At 40.7% G+C, this 25,673-nt stretch overlaps 2 protein-coding genes across 2 annotated transcripts in view; one reads left to right on the top strand and one right to left on the bottom strand.

Moving 5' to 3' along the window:
• PPIC (peptidylprolyl isomerase C) overlaps positions 1–25,673 on the bottom strand; it is a 206,533-nt gene that overhangs the window by 135,609 nt on the left and 45,251 nt on the right. The gene's annotated exons all lie outside the window — the stretch shown is intronic.
• The window catches only part of PRDM6 (PR/SET domain 6), a 104,122-nt gene that overhangs the window by 66,044 nt on the left and 12,405 nt on the right, over positions 1–25,673 (top strand). Inside the window, exons 4-7 of the mRNA XM_050795542.1 lie at positions 419–546; positions 4,068–4,192; positions 15,300–15,642; positions 23,915–24,091. Of these exons, the coding sequence (XP_050651499.1) occupies positions 419–546; positions 4,068–4,192; positions 15,300–15,642; positions 23,915–24,091 (773 nt within the window). The remainder of the gene's footprint in view (positions 1–418; positions 547–4,067; positions 4,193–15,299; positions 15,643–23,914; positions 24,092–25,673) is intronic.

The raw sequence follows: 25,673 nt of genomic DNA, 5'->3' as shown, positions 1-25,673 counted from the left end.
CTCCCAAATGCCTCTGGGCAGTTGTGTGTTTGAGCCTGGGGGGCTCGAATGTGGATGTTCCGACAATGTCAATGTGGCCTCTCCTTTCAGCTTGCTTTGTTTATCCAGCAGCTCATTACTTAAGACTAGCCTGTCAAAATCAGTCAAATATTCTTTGGGAAATATGGTCACATCCGTGAGATACCACAAATATGTTTAATACAGAGAAGATTGGCTTGATAAGAAAAACATGATCGACTTGCATCACCAAAACATATTTTCCTATTATTCCGGTTGAGTGTCCACAAGCATCAATAAGCACTAGCAAACCTAAGGGCAATAAATTTCTGCAGCTGACACGTAAAGACACCAAGGGAAGCAGGGAAAATGATTGCTGATGATTCGTTCTAACTACTTGACCTTCTGACCTCTTCTCCAGATATATGACCAGGATGGGACACTACAGCACTTTATTGATGGTGGGGAACCTAGTAAGTCGAGCTGGATGAGGTATATCCGATGTGCAAGGCACTGCGGAGAACAGAATCTAACAGTAGTTCAGTACAGGTAAAGTATATCTTGATTTACCACCTACAGAGCTGAAGCCATTTGGCTTGCATATACAAATTCAGGCTTGCCACTGATGGGTAAAAAAAAAAAAAAAAAAAAATCCTGCAGAACTCTGGAAGGACTGGCAGACATTTTTTTTTTTTTTTTTTGCTTGATTTCTGAAACCTCCTTAGTTCCTATGACAGTAAGAGCATTCGTGAACACTTAGGATTAAAAGTGCTAGTAGATGGCCTCCTTCACTCCGTGCACATGGTGAAGTTACTCCCACATCATTAGAACTTCCAGAATGGTCTGAATTAGCCCAGCAAACGCACTGACTTGGGGTGCTTTTCCCAAGCAGATGTATTCACACAGATAAGTAGATGGTCAGAGATTCAGCCTCAGGTCTCTTGCTTTCAGTCTCCTTCATGCTGTCTCCTTTGAGGAATAGCTTTGTTTGCACAACAGCATGGGAAACCAAGAACTCTCTACCTTCCCACCGATACCTTTCCAAAACCGTTAGACTTAGTGGCAGTGACAGAGCCAGGGTAACTCTCCTGCTCCCTCTAAAGGTGGCAGTGGGTTTGGCCCTTTGATGATTCAGGATTCCTTTCAGTTCATGAGGCAGTTCCCAGGCATAGAGAAGCCCCTGGTTTCCTGAAAGGTATGGGCAAAACTCAGAGGATAACAAAGGCAGGGTGGAGCCATCCCCATTTCCCGTAGGGGATCCACACAGGGAGGCCTCTGGGGAGCTGAGAAGCAGGGTGGATTCTCCGGACGCTCAGTCAGTTCTTCCCAGTGCACCTGCTGGTGAAGCATTTCCATTTAGTGCTAGGGAAGGCTGGAGTGGAGACGAGAGGGCAAAAACGAATCAAATAGGAAAAAAAGCCCCACCACTAAGCCTTCTTTTCTCAAAATCCCTCGAAAACGTGTGCCATATAAATATATGACCTCAGTTATAAACAGCCGTGTTCCCTTTAGAATCAGAAGCAACTGTTTAGCTTTATTAGGCACCACAGACACATCAAAGCAGAGGGCTCTGTGCTCAGCAACTTGGAGTCCTGCCTATGGCTATTTATTTTCCTTTCCTTCTTTTTTTTTTTTCTTTTTAAATGAAGCTTAAGTTTTTCTTTTTAACTTTCTTCCCCTTGTTGGTTAAAGGCTGCACAAATTTGGCTTGCTCTCTGAGGTCTTCAATTAAAAAAAATTTGGGCAGTGTGTGACTCACCGCCTTGGTTTTCAGTGCAGTTTTATTTCATTAAATAACGGTTTAAATGAAGTAGCACAAGACAGTATTTCATTACACTGCTGTATATGGACTTTGTTCACCTTTATTACAGCTGCATTTCTGTTGTGAGGTTTTATATAAAACTCTGAGCTAGAAAATTAGTGAAGATTGTGCTTGTCCATTTAGTAAGATAGTTTGGTTCTGTAATGGGTACCCAAGGAGCTATTGAGGCAAATTCTGAATTTGGGAAAACAAGAACCCCCTAAGAGGAAGCTGGGCATGGGTAAGTCATTGCCTATCTGTCAATATTAAGTGGGTTTTTTACAACTCCCCCTTTCATGATGGTGCTTACACTATGAGCTCTCTCTACTGATCTGTTTTCGATTACTTCAGATCTTTACAAAATGAACTACAAAAACACAATTTTAAAAACTGGCATTCATCACCGGTGACCACGTCCAAGAGTAAGAAAATAGAAAAGTTGGACCCTGAAGAGCCAGTCTAATTTTTATTGTACATGAATGTCCGCTTCACAAAAAGTCAGCTGGTTTAAATTCATTCTGTTATGATTTGTAATATCTAAATGGAATTTTCTTCAAAGCGCCCTTGATTGATTGACCCTTAGCTGAACGTTTTGTTTTTATTTTGAGGCTGACAATAATGTTTGTTGGCATGTGTTCCACTTCAACTGCGTTGGGACGCCATGAAGCTATCTTTATGAGTCATCCAACCACAATACTAAATACATGTCAGCAAAGGAAATATTATCTGAAAAGGGAAAAATCCCTTTGATGTGCTTCAACATGCAGAGATTTCTGCGAGTTTTGGAAGCTCTGCCCGCTTGTAAGGAATGGTGTATGCTTACACATTTTTTTCCCCCTTTCGGCCTATTCGGTGCCTCAGAAGACCACCCATTGCTTGAAAACAGTTCTGCTCTTTCAGCAGCAAAGTGTGTCATTTGGTTTTAGCACATTCATTTGCCGGGCGCAGTGTTTATATTAAGGGAAGCCAAACCGAGAGATGAAATGTTGCAAGGGTGAAGTACAAAGTAGACTCAATTTTTCTCAAGTTAGGAGATGCCAGTGATTTATAGCTCAGCTCCAATTTTGATTTTTTTATGTAGCAGTGGAAAGAATTAATAAAATGCACAGCTCTTGGAGATGCAGAGGGAGGAAGGGTAGCAAGAGCTAGGCAACTGGCTGGAGTTTTTGTCAGATATTCATAGAATGTTGGGAAAAACATTCTGCTTAGCTAGCAGTGCCCTCGTGAGACAGAATGGCAGCAAGTAAGGAAAATAACAAGATAAATGAAATTTTTGCAGCTGCAAGTAAAATATTGAGAATCTGCACTTTTTTATTGATCTTTATGATCCTATTGCCAAGAGCCACTTTGTGGTGACAAAATATGTTGACAAGTGCATATCTCACTGCCATGAAAAATGTGGAGAAGCATTCGCCTTATGTCTGCAGTGTTATACAAGGAACAAATTGCCCTGCTACAGCCAATTCCTTACAGAAAGAGAAATTTAAGGCCCACCAACCCTACACACTTTTATCTTGAACTTGAGGTTCATATTTGTAGCAATTCTTCATTGAGAAAACCAGTCTCAGTCTCCTCATTTTTTTAATCTGTAGATTTTTTTAAAGTACCAAAGCTATTATAAAAAATGTTTATTTCTCATACCTTCACTGTATCATTTCACAGTGTAATCTTTCAGCCAGAGTAAAATGCTCCTCTTGTATTTATTGAATTTCCATCCATTTCACATAGGAAAGTTTTTCTCTTCTCCTGTATCAAACTTTAGAAAAAGAGCAATGGAGAGAATTTTTATTTCCCTGAGTCCTTATATCACAAAGCTGCTTAATTTTATTACAAATTTGGGAACTCCCAACGCCAAGTTGCAATAATACATTTAATGCTTTTCCTTCAAATAAGAAGTCAATAGTTTTTATATATGAGGTTGGGGCACCAGTGTCTTTGCAATTTTCCTGAGAGGGAATTTTCTCATTAGTGTGAGATGAAATTTTTTTTTAATGAACTCTTCCTTTCTGATGTCTCCTGGGCTAAATATCTGTCTCTTCAGCCAATTCATTCTAGGGAGGGTCATTGTGGAAATAAACTGAATGCTGTTTATCATACTGAGTTACAGACTCTAATTGGTTGCTGGGGACAATCAGTTGGGTGTAGATTTATTACAAACAGAAACTGTTTAGATGGAGCTGAGCAGAACTTTTTCGGGGCAATAAAAATATGGATGGGGGCACATGAGTCCTATGTATTACTAAGCTGGGTTTTCTTTTGTTTTGAATAGGTCGAATATATTCTACCGAGCCTGTATAGATATCCCTAGGGGCACCGAACTTCTGGTGTGGTACAATGACAGCTATACGTCTTTCTTTGGGATCCCCTTACAATGCATTGCCCAGGATGAAAACTGTAAGAATTTATTTTAGCTCTGAATTCACATTTCAATTTACCTATTTCAAAGCTAACTTTTTAAGAGGTTTTTTTGAAACTCATGGAACGTGGTTCACTAAAATAAGTAACACAAACATATACAAGTCTGTTCCATTGTTTTCTTTTCCCTGCATGTCATCTGCTTTATCGTAGGGCATCTTAACCTGTATGGGCCAGTCCTTCACCTATTAACAACTTCAAAGCCTTTGCCAGATTTTAAATAATAGTTGAAGCAAGTTAAGTCAGCTGGTATTCACTGAGTACCAACTACGTGTCTGGTTCTATGCTTGCCACCTTAGGGATTACAAGAGCAGTGTAAGGTTCACCTTCTGCTCTGAAGGGATGTATAGTCTTGTGGGAGCCACACTGTATGCAAAAATGAAATAATAAGAAAGCAATGACATTTAATCAGGGGTAGCACCCCTTTAGTTGATTGGGTGTGCTTCCTCCTGCTTCCTCCTACATAGTCATTTGCATGACAAATAATATTTAAAATGGTAGATATGTGACTAAAGAATTTTTGTGTCTTTCTAAATTTTTTGTCTAAAACCATGTCTGGAAACATGTAATTTTCTCCTATCTTTATTACTGTACCAACCATTATCTTTAAAGAATTAACACCTAGGCAAATGTAAATTTGCAGCAACTTTCATGTAAACTTTATATTTCTGCTCTATCAGTTATCTGAAAAGTATTTTAAAGTGATTTCCAGTATTTGGAACAGAATTAGCACTGATGTGCTTCAGTGAGAAACACTGATTTCAGTGATATTGTGTTTACTTGTCACCAAATTGACTAATTTGTGAACTGATAATTTGATGTTATGCTACAAAAAGAAACAAAGAAACAGATGTCTTTTGATAATGGATAAGAAACTTCATTTTGAAAAAAGTGGTTTTTTTTTTTCATTTTCTTCTCCTCTTTCTCACACATGCACTCACACACCAAAAACTACAATTTAAAAATGCTCATATTATGACTCATCAAAATGCTGATGGTCAGATATTTCTTTCCCATTTTGTCTTTAATTTCTTTGTAAAAAGAAAAATCATCAAAAAGCCTATTACTATCAACTTTCCTTTTCTATTTTACCCTAACCCCAAAACCAACATCAAATCAAAAAATGAATCTTTGGACATATAGTACATTCCTCTGACATTTCAAGCTTCCACTGGAAAGTTTATTTTCTGCTGCTATATTCCTGTTTGAGGGGGTTCCTGTTTTCATAGGAGAAAATCTCAGTGTTGGCCATGAGTATGCAGTGAGAGGCAAATGTAGATGTAGAAGCCACTGTGCTCTGCCTCAAACAGAATGGCTCCATGCCCCATGCCCCCAAAACTAGATCTTTATGCACAGAAAGGCATCAGTGTCAGCCAGCCTCCCCATCTGCTAACATGGACTTGTCCGTATGTTGGAACCTTGATGTAACCATCTAGAGTGTTTGATCCAAGAGGATTCTAGAAATCTCACGAGATCCTCTGTTTCTTCTTTTAATACAACCTGCTACAGACTGAAGCTGTTGTTGTGGTGTGAGTGTTGAGGAATGTCTAGAGTAAACATATCAAGGCCAAATATTTATTTGTTCATTGTTCAGATGTATAAGGAACACCTACCATGAGCCAGTGTCTTTGCTGGGTGATGTAAATATAGCAGTGAACAAAATGGACAAGAATCCCTACCCTCATGGAGCTTACATTCTAATGAGGGGAGACAGATTATCAACAGATATATAAGTAAATAAATAGTTGGCCAGATGGTGATAAGTGTTGTGGGCTAATAAAGCAGAAAAGAGATAAAGAGGTGCCAGGAGTTAGGAGTTATAGTTTCAGAAAGTGAACGGGGTAAGCTCCACTGGGGAGGTGGACTTTGGGCAAAGACTTAAGATGGTGAAGGAACAAGCCATGTGTTAGTAGGTAGAGCATTCCTGGCAGCCAGACAATTACAAGTTCCAAGATGGGAATGTTCCTGGCATGTTGGAAGAGCATCACAGAGGTCAGCATGGGTGAGGCAGAGTGAGTGAGGTGAAGAGGGGTTAACTTAGATGTGGGTGGGTGCTAGGGCAGGGAAGACCTTCTAGGGCCCTGGAGGCCATTGTCAGGACCCTGGCTCTGACTCTGTGTGAGCTGGGCAAAGGGGGCTGTTGTAGGGTTTTGAGAAAAAGAACGATTTGACTGAATTTTTTTCAGGAATACTCCCTGAGTGGAGACTGGACAGGGGGAAGAGCAAGGAATCCAGCTAGAGGCTCTTGCAGGAATCCAGGGGGAGAGATGATGGTGGTTTGGACTAGCATGGAACTGGTGGAGGTGGTGAGAAGTAGTTGGATTCTGGATATGTTTTAAAAGTAAATTCAACAGCATTTTCTTACACATTAGATGCTGAGTGAGAAAGAGGAGTCAGGGATGACTTTGAGGCTTTTGGCCTGAGGAGCTGGAAGGATGGCATGACCACTTACTGAGCTCTGAGCCAGAAATGGAAACTGTGGAGTGACCACTTAGGAAATGCATTTCTTACCCTTGACCTGGATCTCTGGAGTGCAAGACTCATATCTGCATGGTGCTTCCACCTGACAATGCTGTCACATGGACGGGAGGGATTGTGGAGTTGGAGTAGAGCATTTTTGGGTCTGTGTGCCATTCATAGCCACCTGACAATGGGTGTCTAAGAGCGTACCACTGGCCTTCAGATTTGGTGCCACCATGCCAAAAATGTACTTTCTGGAAAAAACATACCAGTTTGCTTTTCAATTCTTCTTTCTACTAGTGTCTAACCTGAGTGAAGCATTCTTGAGATTGATGATTAGAGTATTGAATAAACTCTACCAGGATATATGATATATCATTTAGCACCTGAAGTCCTTGAAAGAAAATTTGCAAAGCTACAACAGCTTGAAGTATTGTAGACTCAGTAGGAAAACTAAGTAGTTCTTTTGGGTTCTGTTCAGAGCTCTAAGTAACGGTTGAGCGAAGTTTAAAAGGAATTAAGCCATTGACTAAAGTGCTCAACAGTGACAATCCCCTTTCCCCCAAGGGTATTATAGGAATTTTATTTCAGTTCCTGTCTCAGAGTCATATATCTGTCATGTGACTGGCCACCCAAGAAACCAGCAGAAGGCTTTATCAGATAGTGTGGGGGAGATATATGACTTTGACTGCCTCTAAGATGGATTCTCATTCCATGTGATTCACTGGGAGACCTGGGAACACGTAAATGAGGATTCTTTCTTCTGTGCTAAGAAAATACTCTGTGATTTAAAAGCACAAATGTGTGAAAGGGCATGGACAGATCATTTAACAGATAGCCTTCCACAGCCCTGAGTAATTTAAATCATCTCTACTGGATTAGCAATTCTAAGACAATTTTTATCCCACTGAGCTAGCCACGAAATAAATCAGGTACCTAAAAAGAAGCTTCTGGAGATCAAATACTTTTTCGATAAAATACCTCCACAGAGCCTCTTTATAGTGCTGTGCGCACAGTGAACAATGAAGAATGTGCACTGAATAAATACTGAGAATTTCTATTACCATTATTAGAAGGGATTAATTATTTCAGGCAGATTTTTTGTTGTTGTTAATGAAATTGATACCTGGACCAAGGCATTCAAGGAAAATATGATTTTACTTACTGAGTAATATTAAGCACCTTCAGTTATAAAAATATAACTTTCTTCCCATGGTTCTTTCAACATTGAAAGTACACATTTCCTATCGAGCGTGTGCGGTGGGTTTGGGTTCAGGACGTGCCCCCTCCACTGGCGGCCCCAAAGCAGGGTGGCTGTGGGTACACTCACTGCCCGGACAGCTCATTGAAAGCCGCCTTGACTCAGAGAAGACAGCAGTTCAACAGGCATTTGGGTTCTGGAAGCAATTCCTATGTTATTTTCTTTTTAAAAAAGTCGTATTATAAATGTAATAGAGCTCCAAAGAGAGCGCCTTTCCATCCACTGTGGGCCTTTCAAAAGAGCCTGAAGGAACGCCTGTGTCGACAGATCGCATCCGCAAGAAGGAATGAGGTTCCCCAAAGCTTCCAGTGGGGGATTAGCTCCTGCAGAGTGTAAAGACCTTAGTGTATTCATATTCATTTCAGAGGAAATTAAAAAAAATCCTGGGAATAAATGTTAAACAAGTCTTCCTGCTGCTTTTTCTGTCTCGGCATATGAAGCTGAGGTGGCAGAATGTGAACCTTGATGGCAACAGGGGAGTTGCTGCACCAGAGTAAACCCTGCCTCCTCGAGGACCCCTGCCTTTTTCTTTTGATTTTAAAGAGCAGAAAATAAAAAGGGGGACCTCTGCACGGTGCCCCTTACCCCCACTGTTCCACCAACAGCGAGAAACTAGGTCAGAGTCAGAAAGGCCCTACTCAAGCCCTTAGCGGTGACCTTTAGAAGATTATGTATAGTTCAGTCCACAAGACCATCTGTGCAGGGCCCCAGGGGAAGCATTGTGATAGGTGCAAAAACCCAGGCCCTGTCCTAGAGGAGCTCAGTCTAGAAGAGAACACATAAGCACATAACCGCGATATCAAACACCGTGCAGATGCTGCATGAGGTGGCCACAACAGAGAGCGTGAGCTTGTGGCTGTCAGGCTCTCTATGTCATTCAGCTGGGAGGAGTCCAGGTTCCAGGCCTCTTGTGTACAGTGCAAAGCTGGGGTTGGCTTAGAATCAGGAGCCAAAAAATACTATCCTGTCCCTGAATGGGGAATAGAAAAATGCTGCCCTCAAGCCAGTAAGCTAAGGGACTGTCCATCTTGGGGCATTGGTAAAAACAGTCATACTCTAAAAACTAGCCCTAGCCGTAGGATGTTATGAGGCTTGATTTTGCACTACTTGCCAGCTATGGAAACCCTGAGCCAACAGACTAATATAAAAATTGGTCTAGAGCTGTTGAAACCTGGAGGTTCCTAGAAGAACAAAGAAGTCACTCACCAGGGATGCTTCTGACTCTTCTACAAGACTCCAGCAAGAAGGCAGCACCCACTAAAAAAGGTGTTGACAGAGACGAATGGCAAAGGTCTCAGGGAAAGTCACTGTTATGAGAGATTTGGCTTTTTGCATGCTGTAGGATATTGTGGTGTGCTGCCTCAAGCCCAGCTTTGCTACTGGATGGAGGCGCTCGTTCCCACTGTTTGTGGGAGTGTAGCGGGCTGACATCTTGGATGAGTTGTTTCCAGGAATTACCTTTAGTCCACTTGAACCACCTCACCCTTGGTCATACTTCCTCCCACAGTAGCCCATATCCAATGACTGGTCAATGTGGGATGTATAAAGGACTGGTTCCCTTACCTCAAACCAGGACAACCCTAAAGGACATTCATTCCATCCAGCTCCAGAGCTGTTAAACTCCTCCCTCAGCCCAGTGCTGCTTGCCTCACTTCCCAACAGGTGTTGATCCTGAGAGCAATCCCCAAACCCCAAATCCCCATTTCAGAGTCTGTTTCCTGGGTGACCTAATTTAAGACAGGTACTCCCAGGTTTCCATTTTCAATCCAGACCTCTTTATTGAGCCCCAGGCTCCTCTCCAGCTGTCTTGGCAACATCTTCACTTCCATGTTTCTCATGCATCTCCAACTACACCTGCGTAAAACTAAAACTGCTCTATTCACTCCCACTAACTGCCTCTCCCATCTTTCAGTAGCTCTCACTCCCAATCATCCAATTGCTCTGTCGAGAAACCTTGACACCTCACCCTTGCTCACCCTTCTATCCAATCAACCACCAAGTCCTGTTGATTGCATATTCTTAATGCATTTCTTCACTTCATTTCTGCTGCCACCTGACTAGTGTCACCATCCACTCTGGCTTGGACCCCTGCAGTAGCCTTCTGCACGACTTCACACTTTCTTTCTTTAGTTCATGGTGGCCAGAGTGAAGTTTCAACCATTTGCTTATTTTATTGTTTCAGTTTATTCACTTGTTTTGTTAATAGGTAGCTCTGTCCCATAGAGCAAAATGCAGAAAGTACTGTGGACATGTAAGTCTCCTTCCAAGATGCCATCAGTAATGTTGGCAGGTTCTCAGGTATTCTTTCAGAGATAATTTTTGCCCATTCAAGCATCTAATATTCCCCCTTTTATTCTCTGGCTGTCATTCTCCCACATGTATATGTAGCACACTGTATACATTGTTCTGTACTTTGTTTATTTACCGATACAGAGCGATGATGCCTTTAAAGCCTAAATCTGATCATCTCACACCTGAACTTAAAATCATTTTTTGGCTTGCCATTACTCTTTGCTAAATCCCCAGTTCCTTAATATGATAGCCTATGGGTCACAGAGAGTCTCCAGAAACATTTTCTATGGCCCATATAGTATTTTACAATATTAGATTCCAAACATCTCTAGACTGGCCATACCCTGTTCAGAATGTTACCGCCCCCACCATCCTCTGTTGTGTTAACCTGTCTACCATCACCCCGTCAGATATTTCTGTGGCCTGTCCAGCTCCCACAGGCATTGACAGTTGTGCTGCCTTCCTCTCCAGCCTCGGCTGCAGCCCATCTCCTCTTCTCTCTCTGTCCACATTGCCTTTTTTTCCATTCCTTTAGTGCCCTGAGCTCCTTCCTACCTCAGCATGGTACAAGACTCTATGGCAAAGCTGCCGATATTCCATCTTTTTGCATTGCCTTTTCCTCCCTTTGCACTTGTATGATGCCCGTATACCCCCTCAGGACTCAGATTCTCTCATACTCCACGTTTAGCCATCCCTGATTTATCATTTCCTGACATCCTTTGTTTTCTCTAACAGCACTTACCACACTTGTCGTAACTGTACTTTGACAATTCCAAAATTTGTGTATTTTTTTTCTTAACATTTTAATCTTTCTGAAACTGGCAGGTGTTTTGCAATTAATGGTGACTTACAATTATAATGGTGAAATTAATGGAATGTTACATTTGGTGAAACTGAGTGAATATTTATTTGTAAAGACATCAGCTTAATATCTGTCTTTCCCACTAGAGTTTATGTGCCAGAGGGCAGTGACTATGGCTTTCCTGATCCCCCTATATCCATGGTGCCTAGCACAGGGTCAGGCATGTAATAGATGCTCAGCAACTATTTGTGGACTGAATGAATGAACGAGGAAGGGGTAAACTGAACTTTGTTTTATAGATCCTGAATTTGCCTCTCTCAATATTTTAACTGGTCCCGATTTCATGAGTTCATGTTCTTCCTTGACGGTATCCTTTAAGGCTTTGGGAGTTTGCCCTCTTCCTCTTAATCTTTGAAGAGATTGACTAGCTCAATATTGCTTCATGCAGAAACCACTTCATCTTTTTGGTCATTTTAATAAACCATCTCTGCACCTTTTGCAGTTGTCTATGTTTTCTTATGTTGGGATGAAATTTCCTGTCCTTTTTCTAAAAATTTCCTGTGTTTAGTTTATACCTGTAATGGCCATAGTCAGTGAGGCTGATATTTAAGAAGAATAATCTTGTCTTCTAAAAAGTGCTGCTTTACATTTTTTTTAGGAGACAGGGTCTTGCTCTGTCACCCAGGCTGGAGTGCAGTGGCATGCTCATATATAATAGAGCACTGTAAACTATCGTCACCCTACTCATCTATCAAACACTATATCTTATTTCTTCTACCAAACTATAAATTTCTACCCATTAATCAATCTCTCTTCATCCCTACTCCCCTGTCACCCACACATTCTTTTGTTTTAATATAAAGGTTATGTGACCTTAACAATTTTTTAGAATTAATCAATTAGGTTACTTTTTTTTTTCCTTTTGAGATTGAGTTTCACTCTTGTTGCCCAGGCTGGATTGCAATGGCGTGGTCTTGGCTCACTGCAACCTCTGCCTCCCAGGTTCAAGTGATTCTCCCACCTCAGCCTCCCAAGTAGCTGGGATTACAGGCACGCGCCACCATACCTGACTAATTTTGTATTTAGTAGAGACAAGGTTTCTCCATGTTGGTCAGGCTGGTCTTGAACTCCCGACCTCAGGTGATCCACCCACCTCGGCCTCCCAAAGTGCTGGGATTACAGGCGTGAGCCACCACACCCGGCTCAATTAGGTTACTTTCTAGGAGTGTAAGTCAGAGCTCAGAATCTATCATCTACACTTAGAGTATTATTTGTATTATTTCCCCCAAAGGCATTTTATTCCTTTTCCTACAGTGAAGTGGCTGGCCAGTGTTTCCCGCTTTCTTGCATGTTGATGACATCTTCATTCTATGGTTTTCTCACTATGCATTACTTCCTGTTAGTCTGAAATTGCCTGGCTTGTAAAAGCTTAGTGTTGCCTAAAACCTTGTGGGCTTCCCTGTGCTTTGCCTCTTCTGGATTAGTAATGAAAAGGCCAAACAAGATGGTTCTACCCCAATCTCTGACAATGCTGCTGTTTTTATATTTTATTTTTAAAAATGCCAGAACATGGCAAAACATTCCTTCTTGTCTTTCAGTGCCTACTTAAAAAGTAACAATCTGTGTGCCATAAAATATTTTTTAAGTGTAAAAACGGTCCACAAATTCTATATTGATTATGTGCTTTTGCCCCAGAATTCAAATATACATAAATATTTGTATATAGAATAAAGACATACATATAAACATACATAGGTAGGTGTGTATATGTATAACATAAGTATCTATAACATGTATATATATGTATAACATAAGTATATATAACATGTGTTTATATATAATACACACAAAACAATGTACTAGCTGTAAAAACATCCTTTAAATTTTGAAACACAGCTGTTGAGCAGAGATGCTATGAGTGTATGGTCAGAAAAAAAAATTCTGACTTATAAGTCTGAAAGCTAAAACTTGCCACCTAGATGTGTCCTTAAGTGAATGTGTGACCCAGGGCAAGTTACTGGACCTTCTTGGGACTTGGCTTTTGTCATTTGTAACAGGAGAAGGTAGGATTAGATCAGTGATTCTCAGCCCTGATTTCACTTTAGAAGCAGTTGGGGAACTTTAAAAAATGTAGATGCCCAGGCCCTATGGAGAGATTATAATGTAGTTCTTAAAGATTCTCCTGTGTGAGTCTAATGTGCAGTAGCCAAGGTTAAGAACTGCCAACTAGACAAACTCTAGACTCTTTCCAGGTCTGCGAGTCTCTTGCTTTACTTTTCTTTCCTAAGACAGTATGGGCTATGCCGACCGAACCCTGCAGACAGAGCTAGTCCTCTGGTTGGATTTGCTTGACACATGTGATTCTACAGAATGTTCTGAGTTGAAGAATGCTTAGGCAGCACACCTACCCCTTTCTGTGCTCACACGTGACATCTCCCTGTCCACTTGAGCACAGAGCTTCGTGGCAGTCACAGTCCCCTACCCTTGAGGATGCCTGCGTCTTCGTGCCAGGTAGCATTCTCAGCGATGGTCTGTGGCAGGGCATGAGTGCTCCCAGGTCATGTGTTTCCTGCCACGCAGCCTTGAACCGGTGGCCAGTGGCCATAGTCTGCATTATTTTGTTACTTGCTATCACAATCTTTTTGTTGATCATTCTTTTCAAAATTTTTGGTCTCTAATTTCATTCTCTTGACCACCTGGTAACTTTAATCTCTCTGAGCCTTGAAATGACCCATAGATGTAGTAGTTACTTAAAAAAAGAAGAATTTTTTAAGCCTATTAGGTTCTAATCACTTCTGGACCTATGGAATGATCAGCAAATAGTTTATAAATATTATTAACTCACTAACGTCTTAATAAAAAGAACAACAAATTCTAGATATATTAGTAGATTTATCTCCTCAGAAGTATTTCTTCTAGTTCTCTCCCCACTTCCACTGCCACCACCCCAGTTTAGGGCCATCTTCCTCACATCCGTCACTTCTTCTTCTATAATAAAAATGGTAGTTGCTGTTCATGGTAGGCCCTGTAATAAGTACTTTCGTTGATGTATTTAAACTTGTAAAAGGGGACTTTAAAGACCAGGATGCTAAGACTCATAGGGCCGAACATCTGTTGAGTGTCAACCATAGGTCAAGCTCTTTACTAAATGCTGCCTCTGCTTTATGCCATTCAGTCCTGAGAGTGACGATTTTACATTATACCAGGGACCAAGTCATGGATTTAGATGTTCCATACCTGCCCAAGGGTCAATAGTGGAGTTAAAACCTCAGCCATCTCAGCCACCACGTCATGCTGCTATTATTTTTTTAGAAGCGTTAGTACCACTGTCCTCATTTTGCAGATGGAATAACTGCGGCCCAGAGCTATTGAATAGTTTGCCTAAGACCACTAAGCTAATAAGAGGCAGAGGCAGGATTTGAACCTAGGTCTTTCAGATTCCAAAGCCTGAGTCACAAGCACCACACTTGGTTGCCTCCTACTCTTTCCTTATCCACTTGCATCCCATCTGTAAATCAGGTCTCTCTCAAGCCCTTCCTGAACACTGGTTCTATATTTCTTGCTATCCCTCTGCTCAGAAATGGTCTGTATCTATTTCCTAGCTCTGAAGTCTCTTATTTATTTATTTGGACTTTTAAGGCCCTCTGAGGTCTCCTTCTGACCCCCAATCATTATTCCTAGAGTGACCAGATCCTGTGCCTTGCTCAGTCAGCCCGTCTCCCTTCCTATCCCACCTGCGTGGTAGACTTCTCCTGCCTCCAGGTGTCTTTCATCTTGTTCATCTCTTCAAATAGCTTTTCCTGGATACCTATCCTGTGCTGCCAAGGTCTGGAGGAAAGCCTGAATTCTCCACCAGTCAAGCTGAATCTATTTTCTCTGCACTGCTCAGGGCTACCCTCTCTGGGCAACATCCCCTGCTCTCTCCCTCTCCCTTGCTGAGCCTCCCATCTAAACTCCCTCCAGGCATAGGTGCAGTGTGGTGCTCACTATGGACTCCTGTATGTCTCAAGTCGTAAGTGAACTCCATGAGGGCAAAGACCATGTAAAACAATCCTGAGCATATAGTAGTTGCTTAATAAATAGGCATCAGATGAGTTATTAATTTGTGATAATAGTTTTTTCCTCCTCAAATCAGATGGTTATGTTAATTCTGAGTCCAGAAACACAAATTCTTAAAATGTTGATTTATTTGATTTTTTTAAAGTATGTGTTATTGTGGTTATTTTAAAGGCTAGTAAAACTGATCTTCTAAACTATTGCTATTCTCCTAGTAAATGTCCCTTCAACGGTAATGGAAGCCATGTGCAGACAAGACGCCCTGCAGCCCTTCAACAAAAGCAGCAAACTCGCCCCTACCACCCAGCAGCGCTCCGTTGTTTTCCCCCAGACTCCGTGCAGCAGGAACTTCTCTCTTCTGGATAAGTCTGGGCCCATTGAATCAGGATTTAATCAAATCAACGTGAAAAACCAGCGAGTCCTTGCGAGCCCAACTTCCACAAGCCAGCTCCACTCGGAGTTCAGTGACTGGCATCTTTGGAAATGTGGGCAGTGCTTTAAGACTTTCACCCAGCGGATCCTCTTACAGATGCACGTGTGCACACAGAACCCCGACAGGTAACCCTGACTCTCACTGCTGACAGTGTGTTTGCTTAGTGAGACCCACTGCTTGCCTGCCCGCCAACTTCTGAGCACCTCCACAGGGGAAGCCTTGTGATAAGTGGTGTCTGCATTCTGGAAGGTCAGAGAGAAATGTGAGACCACTGCTTGACTTTCTTGCATATAAGGGCTGCACAGACAGGTTGGTGGCTGCAGAGAGGAATCTGCACTTGCTTTCCAAACAGTTCTGTCCAAGCGTAAAAGGGAGAGAAATAGAAGGAATGTTTATGAATATCATAGATGGAAAAATGAGGTCAGGATAATTAGAATCTTCTCTGTCTTCCAAAGATAATATAGTTGGCTGCTGTGCTGCTGTCATAGTCATTTCAGGGTTCACCTCCAGTGTGCCATGGGTATGAACTTAATTAAGTACTAAGAGGTAATGAATTGGAATTTTTTGCTTAGTACTATTTTTCTTCAGAGCATGCAAACCCATAAATCCTGCAAAGCTGTCAAAAGGAAATACCTACTCTGCTAGTGATGTGGAGGAAAACAGATGCCACTTATTCAATAAACTAATATCCACACAGAAGAAAAATGTTGACTAGATACCTCAGAGTCAAAGTTGGTTTGAAAGTTTGTCAATAAAGAATTTTATGGCCATGAACTGAGGATGAAATTTAGCTGAACAAGTGAATTAAAATTTCAGGTACTCTGACGAGTGGCACAGTAGATATAATGGAACTATTATTTATGAATCAAAACCGGTTTATTTGACAGTTTTGATAGCTGGGAGCGCAAAAGACAAAAATCAAATTAATTCAATAAGAAAGGATTGCTTGTGTTTTTATCTCTCCTTCATGTTCTATGAAAACTTGATTAAAACCCAGGTATCTAAGAATAGCATTCAAAATGCACTTTGAATATGAAAGCAGAAGATAATTTTTGAAGCTGGGGTAGGAGACTTGGAAGCAGGGCTCTTGGGTTATTTTCTTAATTTTCCCACTAATTTAAGCAAGCCACTTGGCTCTCCTCGCCTAATAATGTACACCCAGCTCTTCCCTCCCAGCTCTGTAGGATACACAGTGTGCCTAGAAAACCCAAGCAGAGTCAGGGAAGGATGGAGGTTTGGGGAGAGGGAGTGGATATTTTGTAAAATAATACTAATCAGTTACAGGATACATATGCACATTACACATGCATAGATTTGTATTTGTGCTGTTGGAAAAACCACTTGCTTAGCATCAACATTGCTGTAGCTAATTAATGTTGAAACACTAATTAGGGTTGTTAAGGCAGCTATGTCTTAACAATCTTTATTTTCAATAGGCGAGCCCCCTGGTGAGAATATCAACAGACTTCTGCACGTCTTAGTACTATTGGTGTAGAGGTGATACAAAAGTTTGAAACTGTTTTCCTCATTTAGAAAGGATTTCTTTTTTTAAAATTTGCCTTCCTTGCAAGTATACGTAGAACCTCAAGATATGTCTCTTCTAAGTTTGCAAAGCATTTTAGTAGTCTTTAAAATACAGAAGATGCATTAAAATCTGATTATAAGCTTGCTTTTTAAATAGAGTGAATTCAGATGGTTGGCTCTATTATTTGCAAAGTTTCATTATAGTCATAATAACTAATTATGCCAGGTAAAATAAAATAATAGTTGAAAATTTCTGGATAGTAGAACTTTCAAAGTTTAGCTTTGAGGATGAGATGAGATGAGTTTATGCTGAATGCCACATAAAGCAGTGAAACCATTTCATGGTAAGTAGATACTGAAACAGACTGTTTTGTCTGACCTCAGTTACACTTAGAAAATCATATGTGTGGGGCCAGGTGCGGTGGCTCATGGCCTGGAATCCCAGCACTTTGGTAGGCTGAGGCAGGCAGATCATGAGGTCAGGAGATCCAGACCATCCTGGCTAACATGGTGAAACCCCGTCTCTATTAAAAACACAAAAAATTAGCCAAGTGTGGTGGTGGGCACCTGTAGTCCCAGCTACTCGGGACGCTGAGGCAGGAGAATGGCATGAATCCATGAGACGGAGCTTGCGGTGAGCCGAGATCGTGCCACTGCATGCCAGCCTGGGCAACAGAGCGAGACTCCATCTCAAAAAAAAAAAAAATATATATATATATATATGTGTGTGTGTGTATATATATGTGTGTATATATATGTATGTATGTGTTTTGATGTCTGTCCTGTAAAATAATAGTCATAATTCGTAATATACTTATGTATATTATCAGAAAAAATACCTGAAAAACAAGAATGCTTACATATTCAAAATACATTTCAGTGGGAGATTGTTAGGTCTGTACTGATTCCAAGCTAATTTAGAGTTATTGGCAAAAATCTAGGCGGCATGAGACTCCTGTCTTATCATGGACCCTGATGGGCCTATTTGATTCAGATGTCCAAGTGTGGAATTGCCAGCCTCTCCAGATGAGGTGAAGTAATGGGCTTGTTATCTGGGAAGGTGCCAGAGTAGGATTAAATTACTGAAGCAGTAGGTTCCTTCCCTGCACTTTGTTGGTAAAGACTTGAGAGGTGTTCACCATCATTCTTCAGTAAGTTAAAATAAAAAATTACTTCAAAAGATCAGTTCCTTTATAAGCAAAATAATAAAGTACAATGTTTCTTAGTAATGATGAGGAGATGCTTGAATTACATCATCACATCTGTGTTGATTGTTGAAGATAAGGGGAAATAGAGGGAGATACCCAGTCACTTGGACCCCCTAGTTTCATTCTAGATACATAATTTGCTTTTATTATAAAGGGCTGGAATGGCTCATTTCTATTCCGGAACCCAGGATGCTCTCTGTTTGTACTAGAAAGTTTGGAGGTAAGAGATACTCTCCATAATTTCTTAACCACATGGGTGAATTGCTAAATGGAAAAATATACAGAACTATAATGGAACATCAAATTTGTTTCTGACAGTAGCTATGTTTGGAACCTGTTTATGGTTATTATCCATGTGGATTACAACTGCTGAATACAGGTTGAGTATCCCTTGTCCAAAATTCTTGGGGCCAGAAGAGTTTTTTGATTGTGGGTTGTTTTAGATTTGGGATGTTTGCATTATATTCACTGGGTTAGCATGCCAAATCTGAAAATATGAAATCTGAAATGTACCAATGAGCATTTCCTTTGAGCATCATGTTGCTGTTCATAAAATTTTGGATTTTGGAGCATTTTGGATTTTCAGATTTGGGATGCTCAACCCCATGCATATATTCTTTAGTGATTGATTCCATAGATCAGCTGGCCTTTAGTCTTTAGCCATATATGCCCATTCAGCCATTTACAGTGAAAAGGCTGAATAGTTAGAAAGCATTTCCCTTGTTCAAAAAACTCAAAAGCTTTTATTTTGATAGGAAAATCTTGCTAGAACCAGGTACAAGAAAGGCAAGAAAGGGGGACAGAGGAGACAAAATCAGAAGATAAAACAAGTTAGAGTTTCAAACAAGTCCAAATTTGGACCTTGAATCTAAGGTCCAAATGATTTTATATTCAATGGACTGAATATTTGGCCATGAAACCCCAGATATTTGAACCTCCATCCAAACAGACTTTGTGTCTATATTCATGAGCTTTTTCATGTGAGGTACCATCAACAGTCTATGCCTTGATAAAAAGGAAAGAAATCCGTAGATGCTCAGGGATCCCAGCCTCACTTTTTTTTTTTTTTTTTTTTTTTTTTTAACCGCTGCATTATTCACATTTAACACAGAAAAAAAAAAGTCTGTCTGACCTGGCAAAGTAGAAATCAGCACTAAAGACAAAAAATACACCCATGAGGGTACAGGAGCCACGGAATTATTATTTCTTGATTTTGTTCTGTTAAACAAGCAAAACCGAAAATCTTCCTCCTTTTTCCCAGGCTACTGACTTTTTCTTTTCCTGAATAAATTCTAAGAGAAGAAGCTATTGGAATCTAAATCAACCAAAATTTTGTTCAGGGACTTTATAAACATTTGGGGTTTTGCATAAGCTTATTGCCTAGGCCAAAGTAGCTTTTCTTGCTTTTGCTTGTACCAGGAGTTAGAAATCCCTTTTCTCTTCTGTTTTTCTGCCGCAGAAACTCTCAACACTTCTATTGGGGTGGTATGTTGGTGGGGGGTATGCTCCAGAAAGGGGTAAGCAAAGCCTTCAATCACAGTGGATTGTTTTCTGACAAGTATGTTGTCTTTTATTTTCTGCACAAAGTGTCTTTATAATGCTTATTTTTATTTTGCATCCCTTTTCTTTTCCTTTCTCCTTTTTGACTGTTTGTGCCACATGGGGCAAGACTGCCTTCAGCCTCCTGGGCACACCGTCACCTATTCACATTTGTGTTTTAAGTATCATTGTTTGTAAGAGATATGGTGGGACCAGAGGCTAAAGTGACATTAGAAGGGGCTCTCTGATAGGAAGGGCCTGGAGAAAATTCATCATCATAGTTTCTTAGAATGTATCAGTGTTCTTGTGTCCCACTTCTTCCCTATCCACCAAGTGTGAAGGTTATCTTCTTCCTAGCTTTGATGTTCTTCAGGCTCTTTGGTCTTGCCCTTCTGTCACTGTCCTGAAATATTTTTCTCCTTACGTAGAACTAACTTCTTTTCTCACTCCACACAGTCAGCAGTGACCTAAGTAATCTCCCTTTGAAGTCTTGGAGATTTGCACTTGGGCTGGCTGATGTTGAGCAAGGAGAGAATGTGGCCCCAACTGAACAAGTTTTGTCCTGGAGGCCATGAAAGAAAAATCAAAGCAGGATTAATATTTTTAAGCCAAACCATACTTAATTTTGTTAAATGTTTCATCCTTTTCCCATGTATACACCAAACCAATTACAGATTAAAAGCAAATTAATTGCACATTTTACCGGAGTTATCTTTGGCAAAGGAGCTGCCAGTGACCAGGAGTGCCAGGGGATGTACAAGATTGTCTTTCTTCCTTCCTTCTGCTTAAACATTTACCAGCATTGATATATACCAACTAAATCTACCCAGGTGTTTTCTGTTCTTCAATTATTTCTTTCTTAAATAAGGAGCACTTTTCTGTTTTTTCATCAAGCTGGATATTTCTGTGTCAGAACTAGCCACACACAGCTATTTACATTTAAATTAATCCAAATTAAGTAAAATAGTACTTCAGTTTCTCAGGCACACTAGCCACACATGAAGTGTGCAGCAGTTGCATGTGGCTCGTGGCTCCAGTATTGGGTAGTTCAGCTACAGAACCGCTCCATCATTAGATAACACTACTAAAGATCTCAAATTGTAAAAAAAAAAAAAAGCCATAAATTACTTGTGATTGTGAGATACTATCCCTTTGTGAGGCATGCTCATTGCCTTTGCTTTGAGAAGAGTGAAGTGCTGTATGTCTGTGATAATTTGGAGAGAATAAAGTGCTTTAAAAAGGAGATTTTGGGGCTGGGCACAGTGGCTCGCACCTGTAATCCCAGCACTTTGGGAGGCCAAGTCAGGAAGATCACTTGAGCCCAGGGGTTTGAGACCAGCCTGGGCAACCTGGTGAAACCCTGTCTCTACAAAAAATATAAAAATTAGCTGGGCATGGTGGCACATGCCTGTAGTCTCAGCTACTCAGGAGGCTGAGAGGTAGAAGGATCACTTGAGCACGGCAGTTTGAGGCTGCAGTGAGCCTAGATCATGCCATTGTACTCCAGCCCGGGCAACAGAGTGAGACCCTGTCTCAAAAAATTACCAATGCATTTAGATTTTTCATATTCCAATGAGCATGTACACACACACACACAACCATAGAAAGCTCCATGTATAGGGAGCTGGCTTGTAGACGTGATGGAGAATAGAGATCATATTGGTGATGCTGTATCGTGTATTATACAGATTTCCTGGGTGATGCACATTTGTCAATTACCTGAAAGCGAGAAGAAGCATGGTGAGATGCAAGAGATCATCATCTTCAGTCCATTCCCCTTACCAGGTAGATGAGAAAACAAGTCAGGGAAGTTGAGTGGCTTGTCCAAATGCCACAGCTGATCAGAGTCAGGGGCCCTATCTTTCCCATTCTAGCCCCTTCCATTCAGTCAAACTGAGTTCTGCGAAGTTTTAAAAACTGCCGTAGGTCACTGCTTCCCTAGCATATGCCTCTCAAGCCGGTGCCAGGCAAAGGTGATGTTTTAGAATCCGATTTGCCTTCCATTGGTGTTATTTTGATATAAGAATTCAACATAAGCCTCTCTGTGGTCGTTTCTGCTCTCCTGTGTGTAAATCTTTACCACCATGAACTATTAACATAAAAAGGATGGATTGACTTCTGACTGTGAGAAATAAATCACCCCAACTTTTGACAGCAGAGTTAGAAAAAAAAGAAAAGATTAATTGGTTTTATTTAGTGGCTTATTGTTTATTGCAGTAGCTATTAAAAATAGATAACCAGAGGCTAATAAATGTTAATAGTCCCTTCACTATTAGAAAAATCAATTGTCAGTGGATATAGCATATATTAATATATTATTTTGTTTATCATCGTCAATAACACGTAAGAAAATTCAACCCTGAGAGAACTGTTTTTTCAGGAACCCTTTAAGGTTAATATTTACCACAAAGAACAGATTTGGCAGGAGGACATTTTCATCTATGTATAATTTTAATGGCTTTCAAAGGATTATTTTATAATTATAATAAAATGCATGTGTAATTTGGCAAGATTGATAAACTCCTTAACAAAGACTTTTTATATATTTCTTTGAAACTTATTTGAGAGCAGTTAGATAGATTTCTAAATGTAAGTAATTAAAATTGTATAGTATTGAGTTATTGACCAATCCTGGGCTATTAATCAAGCTAAAAAATTCTACAATCAGGGCTCAGTGTGCTGAAGCCTGGTAAAATAATAGTATTTGTGTTCAGTGAGGCAAGTAGCCACAATTAAGCAGTTCACTTGACAAATGAGAGGGTACACTTTATTTTGCACTTAATTGAATTGTTGTACATGCTCGGTCACCATTGTCTCCTAGCCCTTCATTTTGGTTTCTGGTCATTGGAGCTTATGCATTTGTTAAAGGTTGAGCAATTAAGTCTGCTTTCACCATTGGTTTCTAAATGCAGCCAGAAATGTCTGGCTCACAAGCCAGGGCTTAGTGAATGCTGTTAATATCCCTCATGACAGATTATTAATTATCTGAACAAAAATTTTGATAAACAAATTAGAACCCTGTCAAGGAATGATATGAAATAGCTTCAAATAGGGAAAACTCCCCGGGTTTTATATCACTCACCAGATTCTGCTTAAGTAAGCAGAAGAACTTCTGTAGAGAAGACAGAATTTTAATCTATTTTATGAAAACCAAAAATTGATTTACTTCTCGTGAACTGGGAAGAATGTGCTCTGATAATCTTGCTAATTATCAGATATTTGTCACCACTTCCTTCCATTTGCTTTTGCATCAGAGTCATCCTTCTGCAAGCATAGTGACATCCCATCATTTCTGTGCTGCTATAAATCATGCCTTGCTGCCAGATTCAAATGGGGAGGTGATGTTCAAGAGAAAGATCTGGTGGATAAGTATTTGGAGGAGGGAATAGTAGGTAGAAGTCAGGATATCTTTGACAAAGATATCTTTGACAAAGAGACACATCTGGGTGTACATCCGTGTTCATCTGTGCAATACCAGTGATTATGCTATAAGTCCACCATAGTTTAATATCTATTAAAACATGCATGTAACTTGCTGACTTGCCTGTGTGTTTACCTGGTACTTAGGATAAGGTCCAAACATCCTAGCAAATGGCCTTAGTATCAAGAGCTTGTGTCCTGGGAGGACAGTTTATCCTCAGTTTTCTGAACTGACAGAGATAATAGCAACTGCTTTCTCTGTCCCAGGGGATTATTGTGAAGATTAAATTGGATAACTGATTTTAAAGCACTCTGAAAAGATAAAAGTGCCATGGAAGCATAAGAGGCAATTATATATTTTCTCTTGTAACAGTCTGCTTAATGAAGTCTGTACTTTCACTGCTTACAAAAGTACTCTAACATTTGCCTGGAGAAAGATAAAAATAAGAACTTACGGGTTTCCAAAGTGGTATAATTAGTACTGGAAAGGGATATTCATTTGGGAATTGATGTGTCTCAGCAGCTCTGTGAATTTTGTTCCTGTGGCAACAAGTAAAGTGGTGGGAATCCAGTGGCCAAAACTCTATGCCCTGTCTTAGAAACTGAGAAGATGTCACCAAAAAGTTTTGGTCCCTTGTCATATGATTCTGACTTCCACTGACCAATGCAGAAAATAATGACCAGGCAGTCTGTTTATTTGTTTCAGACCCTACCAATGCGGCCACTGCTCCCAGTCCTTTTCCCAACCTTCAGAACTGAGGAACCACGTGGTCACTCACTCTAGTGACCGGCCTTTCAAGTGCGGCTACTGTGGTCGTGCCTTTGCCGGGGCCACCACCCTCAACAACCACATCCGAACCCACACTGGAGAAAAGCCCTTCAAGTAAGTAATGGCTAACCCTCCACCCTCTCTTTCTCTTAGCCTTTCCCAAGAGCCAGCAGATGCATCAGCACAGTGCTGCCCAGCTTAGCCAGCTGGCAAAGGCTACTTGGAAGGCCAGTGTCCAGGCTGCAAACGAATCTGCTTGTTTAGTGGCTGACATTTGAAAAATGAAGTCAGGAAACCTACGCACTGGTCCTGGCTCAAGTTTCCAACCTTGGTCATGAGACGAATCTTCTGGGTCTGTTTTCTCCTCATTAAAATAAGGAGGTAGGAGTAAATAATTTTAATAAATTTTTTTTCAGTCCCTGATGATCTGTGCTTCTGGAATTTTATGTAGGAGCTGCACGGAGCTCCTGTGACTATCAGCAAGCCATATGATCATCAGAAAGGTTACCACAAATTTAGAACATCAGAATAATCCCCTCTTGGAGAACTTGAACCCTTCAGGATTCTGATGAAATATATCCTCCTCTTCCCTATGTGTTAAAGAGTTTGAACCTATTATAGCAGCCAACTTGTGACTTTTCAGTGAATACTTTGGACTTTAGAATTACCATGTTGGTGAAAAAAGAAAAACAAAACCAAACCCAGAGTACAATGACTTTTTGAGGATTCAGGGAATGTGGAAAGAGATGGAGTTGAATTCTAAGGGCTTTGGCAAGGTAATGGCATCTGAGCAAGAGAGTGTGTTTCTACACATGGCACACTCATCCAAATGGTGGACATCTGAATCATGCAAGATGGTCTATTCATTCACTTGTTCACTCATTCATTCGTTTACTCGTTCAGTTATATATGTGTTCATTCATTCAGCAAGTATTTACCAAGTATGTACTTTCGTGCTAGGCACCCTGCTAGGTACAGGAGATACAAAGATGAATGAGATTTAGCTGTTCCTCCTTTTCTCCATCTTTGAAAACTTCATAGTCTAAGGGGCAGCCCAATTAGTAAATGTATTATAGGGTGAAAAGTACAACAGTACAAAAGTAAGACATGTATGTATGATGTTTCACAGTAGCACAGAAATGGAGTCATCAATGCTATCTGGTGGAGATGATGTTTCAGATATGTTTTGAAGGATGAGTAGGAGCTTTCTAGACATACGGGGCATGGGGGAAGGTATTTCTGGCAATCCAAACAGCAGGTGGAAAGGCCTGAGAGTGTGATCCAGCATGCGTGGTTGATTGGTGTTCTCAGAGCAGTTTTTAATGGTCTGTGTAATGAACTCTTTTCAGTTCAACCCTCTTACAGCTCTCTTCACTCATTTGCTATACTGGCTTTTTCTGTTTGAGAAGGAGAATTAAAAGAACATAGAGTTACCCCCTTATGTACCTTCTGTGGGACAAGATCAAACAAGAAAGGAAATGATTCAGGCAGTAGGAGACTAATCCCCTTGCCCAGTCTCAGCCAAGAAGTCTTCGCGGAGCCTCATTACCCAGGATTTTCCATCCAGACCTGCTGTCGTGGCACACTTTGTGCTTAGCCTGAGGCCAGGCTCGGCTCGGGAAACAGAGTCCTGTGGTCTGGGTCCTGCCTTCCTCTCTGTCTGCCAGTGAAGGGAGAAGCTCATAAAAGATGGTGA

The sequence above is a fragment of the Macaca thibetana genome, chromosome 6 (genome assembly GCF_024542745.1).
Source record: "Macaca thibetana thibetana isolate TM-01 chromosome 6, ASM2454274v1, whole genome shotgun sequence".
Taxonomy (NCBI): Eukaryota; Metazoa; Chordata; class Mammalia; order Primates; family Cercopithecidae; genus Macaca; species Macaca thibetana.
The sequence above is the reverse complement of the archived record's forward strand: the minus strand, read 5'-3'. Positions and strand labels throughout refer to the sequence as shown.